We start from the raw sequence: 6,115 nt of genomic DNA, 5'->3' as shown, positions 1-6,115 counted from the left end.
TGGGCTCCCAGCAGAATTCAACTCCAGCTGAGTGCTGTTCAGTTCATGATATCTGAAGATGGTTTGTGCAACATGTATTAATTCACTTATTCCTCTACTTTCTCAAAGTACATGTTTTTTGTTTGTTTGTTTGTTTTCACATAACATATTCCTAGGTTTTATGAGAAAAAGGGATTCCATAGTTGAGTCAGTTTAAGAACATTGATTTCATTATTGCAAGACTTCTTAACCATAATTATGCTTAATGAATACTGTGTTGTGTAATACTTGGATGAACCAAGAAATATTTCCCAATCTTATCTGACCAGGAAAATATTTTTTTATAGAATATTTTATAGGACTGTTATTTTGAAGAACAAATTTGCAGAAACACACAGTTCAAGTTAGAATCACCCAAGAATGTCCATGGATCTCCAATAAAAAGAGAGCCACTTATTCCTTTGGTAGTTGGTTGTAATATCATACTGTAGTTTTGTTTTTATTTTTGTCATATGAATTACTGTTTTGCATGTGTGGTGAAAACGACTTTAAAAAACAATGTTCATTTTGCAAATGAATGCTATGTACATTAGGATAGTGCAGCACATTACTTTTCATTTAGCACCCAAAGAATTTATATTTCCTATTATTGAATAATGTAATTTCTATAACTCGATTTTCTTATAATTGATTGATAGGACTCTTGGAACGATTTTTTATTATCAATTATTCTGATATATATTTTATTTTTTCTCACATGACCTGTGATGAAGAAACCTAATAACTTTATAACTTGTTATTTATTTGTTTCTAGCTTTTAGCTATTATGAATAAAGATGTTAGAAACATGCTTATAACAATACCATTCACATTAATACTACTAAAAAATGAAATACTTAGGTATAAATCTAACCAAATATGCACAAGATCTATATGATGAAAACATAAAACTCTGATGAAATAAATCAAAGAAGAACTAAATAATGGAGAGATTTTCATGGATAGGAAGATTCAATATTGTCAAGATGTCCATTCTTCCCTAGTTAACTACAGATTCAATGCAATCTCAATAAAAACCCCAGCAAATTATTTTATGGATATAAACAAACTGATTCTAAAGTTTATATGGCAAGGCAAAAGGCCAAAACAATCAAAACAATATTGAAGAAGAAAAAAGTTGGAGGATTGACACTACCTGACTTCAAAACTTACTGTAAAGCTAAAATAAGCAAGAGAGTGTGGTACTGGTGAAAGAACAGACTGATAGATCAATGGAACAGAATAAAAAGCCCCCAGATAGACCCTTATAAATATAGCCAACTGATCTTTGACAAACGAACAAAGGCAATAATACAATGGAGCAAAGGCAGTCTCTTCAACAAGTGGTGCTGGAACTAGACGTCACGTGCAAAAAAAAAAAATGACTCTAGATGTGGAACTTATACACTTCAAAAAATTCACTCTAGATGGATCATAGCCCTAAATATAAAACACAATACTACAGAATTCCTAGACGATAACACAGGAGGAAACTTAGATGACCTTGGATACGATAATGCCTTTTTTAGATACAAAACCAAAGACACAGTCAAGAAAGAAATAATTGATAAGGTAGACTTCATTAAAACTACAAACTTCTGTTCTTCAAAAGCCAATGTCAAGAATAATTAGAAGACAAGCTACATACTGGAAGAAAACATTTGCAAAAGACACATCTGATAAAGGATTGTTAGCCAGAATATACAAAGAATTCTTAAAACTCAACAATGAGAAAACAAACCCAATTTAAAAATGGACCAGTGACCTTAACAGAAACCTCATTAAAGAAGATATACAGATAGCAAATTAATACATAAAAAGACACACCACATTTTATGGCATGAGGGAAATACAAATTAACACATGAATGACAGACCAATATGGGCTTATTAGAATAACCAAAATTCAAAAAACTAACAATACCAAAGGCTGACAAGCACATGGAGCAACAGGAACTCTCATTCATTGCTGGTGGGAATGCAAAATGGTACAGTCACTCTGTTTCTTTTTTTAAATATAGATATTTTTATTAATTTTTCAATCCCAGTTGTCATGCAATATTGTATTAGCTTCAGGTGTACAATATAGTGATAAGACATTTATATAACTTACAAACTGATCACCCTGAGACATCTAGAACCCATCTGACATCATACAAATGAGGTGTGATCACAAAATACAGTGAATATTCAAATTAAAAAAATATTTATTACAGTAAAAAACACATTGCTATTAATACACCTCAAAATACTCCCACTTGCTTTGAATATACTTATTCCACTTTTCTTGTCACTTTCTGAAGCAGTTCTGGAGGTCCTCTTTCACGAATGTCTTTTAGTTGTGCTGTCGTGACTGCCTCAATGTCTTGAATCATTTTGACTTTGGGGAAGAGCCAGAAGTTGCATAGTGCTAGATCCCATGAGTAAGATGGATTAGGACACATCGTCGTGTTTTTATTTGACAGAAACTGCTGTACCAGAAGCGATGTGTGACATGGACCATTATCAGGATGGAGGATGAAACCATTAGCCCATTTCATGTTAATGTGTTGTTTGTGATCCATGATTTATGGCACATGTTAAAACACATCTTCTCTCAATGATAGCTCACACCTGACTGACTGCACCGAACAAACTGAAACTTGTCACACACTGTTACTAAGGTTCAATGTACCACTTCCTGTATTGCAGATCCCTGCCTTTCCATGGATGGCACTCGGCAGCAGTGTTCACCTCATAGTTATTACAATATTATTGACTATATTCTTTATGCTGTAATTTACATCCCCATAACTATTTTGTAGCTACTAATTTATACCTCTTAATCCTTTCCTCCCCTTCACCTGTTCCCCAACCCCCCTCCCTTCTGCCAATCATCAAAATGTTCTTTGTATCTATAAGTTTGGTTTCTATTTTGTTAGTTAATTGTTTTTTAGTTTCCACATGTAAACGAAATAATGTGGCATTTGTTTTTTCTGTCTGACTTAACTCCACTCAGCACAATGCCTTTTAGGTCCATCCATGTTGTTGCAGATGGCAAGATTTCATTCTTTTTTATGGCTGAGTAATATTCCATTGTACATATGTACCACCTCTTCTTTATCCGTTCGTCCATTGATGGACACTAAGGTTGCCTCCATATCTTGGCTACTATAAATAAGACTGCTATTAACATATCAATGCACATGTCCTATCGAAGTAGTGTTTTGNAAAAAAAAAAGGCGTTTATCCTCCAATAAAAAACATAACCTTTAGGCATAGAAATTTTTTCCCTATCAAATTAGTGGGAAATAATTTTTAAATATTGATAAAATATATTAGTTGGGAATTATATGAAGAAACAGAAACTCGCATACACTGTATTGAGTAGAGTTATAAATTGAAACTTTTACAACTTTTGGAAGAACTATTTTGCAAGAAAAGGTATATATTCTTTAGTCCATTTGGCTCTTAAGAATATAATCTATTAATTAATTCAACAAATGGTTATACCTACTAATTCATTCAACGTATTTTACTAATACTTTTAAAAATGTGCAAACAATATATACAAGAATGCTTATTTCACATTATTTAAAATTAAAAAATGAAAACAACCTATTCAGTAGATTAAGTAAATCAATATATATCATTTTGATATGATACCAGGAAGCTTTCATCAAGACAGGTATGTACTATATTTTTTGTTTGCATATTGTCCATCAATGCAAGCTCAATGAAGGCAGAGAATTTGTCTAAGTTTCTATGCTTTTGCATATTAGGGTTACAAACCTAATAGTGTACACTGACCAAAGCATGCTGAACATGGAGCCATGACCAGGTTTCTATAGCAACTCTGACACACACAACTGTCACTAAAATATTTCTCTGAAAAATGTGTCAAATTTTATGCATCTTTCCAAGACATTTATAAAAGGAAAGGTTTGTTACCTATAAACACACTAGATATAAACAAGTTCAAGAACAATAGCTTATGCAGAAAATGCATTTTGTTTCCATCAGGAGCTATCCTGTGAAACTTGCTGCCTTCAAGTTGTACGACTTCCACAGAAAAGGGACTACTCTTCAGACCCACAGAATCTGTTCCTGATTGCAACATAGGAGAAGGAAGTGAAAAATGTGTCCCACCCTTCTTTGGCTTTACTGTCAAAGGATAATTTGAAGATAGAGATACTAATTCTCATTTAAAATTATGTCTGGAGGGTGTTGTAAATTATAGAATTTAAATGTACAACAATCTCAAAACTTAATTTACCGAGCTTTCACCCTGGACATTTTTTAAGTAGGGCACCTTTGGAACTGGGACGACTTTCCTCAACATAGGAATTTACTGTTATTGAAGCAGATTACTTCATTTTACATCTTATAAATCAAGATATCTTGACTTATCAATTTTATTTAACCCAGAATGTGTTCTGGTTGTTTTCACTAGCTTTCTTTGTGAGAGTTACCTTAACAAGACCATCTTAAAATGAACACTAATAATGGTATTTGAAATTTAGTCTCACAAGGGAAAATAACAATACATCAACTCTCAATCTGCAGGAGGTACATATTGAAATAAGGAATACTAAACATTAACAAGTCAATTGGTCAAAACAAGTTATCATAAAAAGAGCACCGCTGCATACTCTAATGCTTGATCTAAATACCTTTTCTCTGTTCAGGTTATTAATTGCTTAAGACAGGTAAAAGGCCAATTTTGGAGGGAGGATTTAATTAAACCCTTTATGAAAGAAATTTGTGTCTTTTCCACATAGAAGTTCTTCCTGAATTGAGACCTTGAGAAATCAACTGGCATCCCATCCATTGAAAAATAATTAGATTGTGGTAATACATTCAGGATTAAAAGTTCCTTTCCTGAAAAAGTTACATTCACCTTCAGGCAGTCCTTGCCTTGTGCCAGCCAAAACCTGTGCATATTGAGATGGTGACCACACTTTGTATAGTTCTGTGTTACCTGGCATCAGGACACAGTTCTGATACATTTCACGCTGTTGGGTAAAGTGAGTGTTGACTGTCCTATTGTCTTCTCAACCTGTCTGCTCAGTTTCATAGAAAAGACACCAATGTTCCTGAGGGCAGAATTTTATTTAACAAATCAAAATCTATGACTCAAATGCCTGCATTGCTCTTTGTCTCATGGAGGACTGTGAAAAATTAAACAAGAAAAGACAACAAAAACCTTTGGATTTTTTACAGTACAATAGATTGGATTCTGCGCTAAATGCCTGTTTTTTAAATTTATTTTTAATTGTACCTGACATATGATTCTGAACTAAATTCTGACCTGATTATTCTCATAGAAACAATGCATATAATTGCCTGATGTCAACCTAATATTATAATGTTGGCTTGCAAAAGATGGTGAAGCACATTCTTAGCACCAGGTAGAGTTAGTACCTACCTCAAAGCCAGGACTCAGAGGAGACTGAAACATGAAGTTGTAAGAGCAAAGGAGCAGAACAGAAGAGGGAAAAAGACAAGAAAACAGTGTTATTCGAGGAAAGCAATACATGTTACTCAATAATATTTTATATATGTTTGTTTTCAAGAATCCATCCTTGTGGCCACAGAAACATTTAAATTGAAAACTACTTTTTAACATTTAAATGGAACTATAGACACTAAGTCAAGACTGCAAAAAACAGTTTACAGTTCTGAGCTAGAAAAGGCAGAAAAAAAAAAAGCTACTTGTCATGGCGTCAGTAATGACAGACGGTTCTTTCACCTTGTTGAAAATAAATTAGAGTCGGAATGAAGCATTTTTGACCTTTAAGTGAAAGATTAGATTTTCTTCACAATAGTTCATCCTCTCAATGGGGAAAGAAAGAAAAAGGTCATCAAAGTAATCAAATGTGAGGCAGTTGCTATCTGCCTGAAGGCAAGAATACGCTGATGAATAATCAGTTTCAGTCAGTGGTTTACAAACCTAAAAAGTCCAATAGTGGGTTAGAGTTTTAATGAGAGAAATATGCCTACAGTGCATTCTTTGCTTAATTTATAGTCTTTGCTGCATATCATTGTTTTCTGAAAGATTTCATTCAAGGCTGAAGTATAATTCAAAAGTGGAAAGGTTATTCTGAATTTTTTTTTAA

At 33.2% G+C, this 6,115-nt stretch overlaps 1 protein-coding gene across 1 annotated transcript in view; it reads right to left on the bottom strand.

Moving 5' to 3' along the window:
* PRKD1 (protein kinase D1) overlaps positions 1-6,115 on the bottom strand; it is a 359,670-nt gene that overhangs the window by 77,774 nt on the left and 275,781 nt on the right. The window contains exon 9 of the mRNA XM_019654274.1: positions 5,425-5,448. Within this exon, the coding sequence (XP_019509819.1) occupies positions 5,425-5,448 (24 nt within the window). The remainder of the gene's footprint in view (positions 1-5,424; positions 5,449-6,115) is intronic.

Source organism: Hipposideros armiger, unplaced genomic scaffold (genome assembly GCF_001890085.2).
Source record: "Hipposideros armiger isolate ML-2016 unplaced genomic scaffold, ASM189008v1 scaffold_218, whole genome shotgun sequence".
NCBI lineage: Eukaryota > Metazoa > Chordata > Mammalia > Chiroptera > Hipposideridae > Hipposideros > Hipposideros armiger.
The sequence above is the reverse complement of the archived record's forward strand: the minus strand, read 5'-3'. Positions and strand labels throughout refer to the sequence as shown.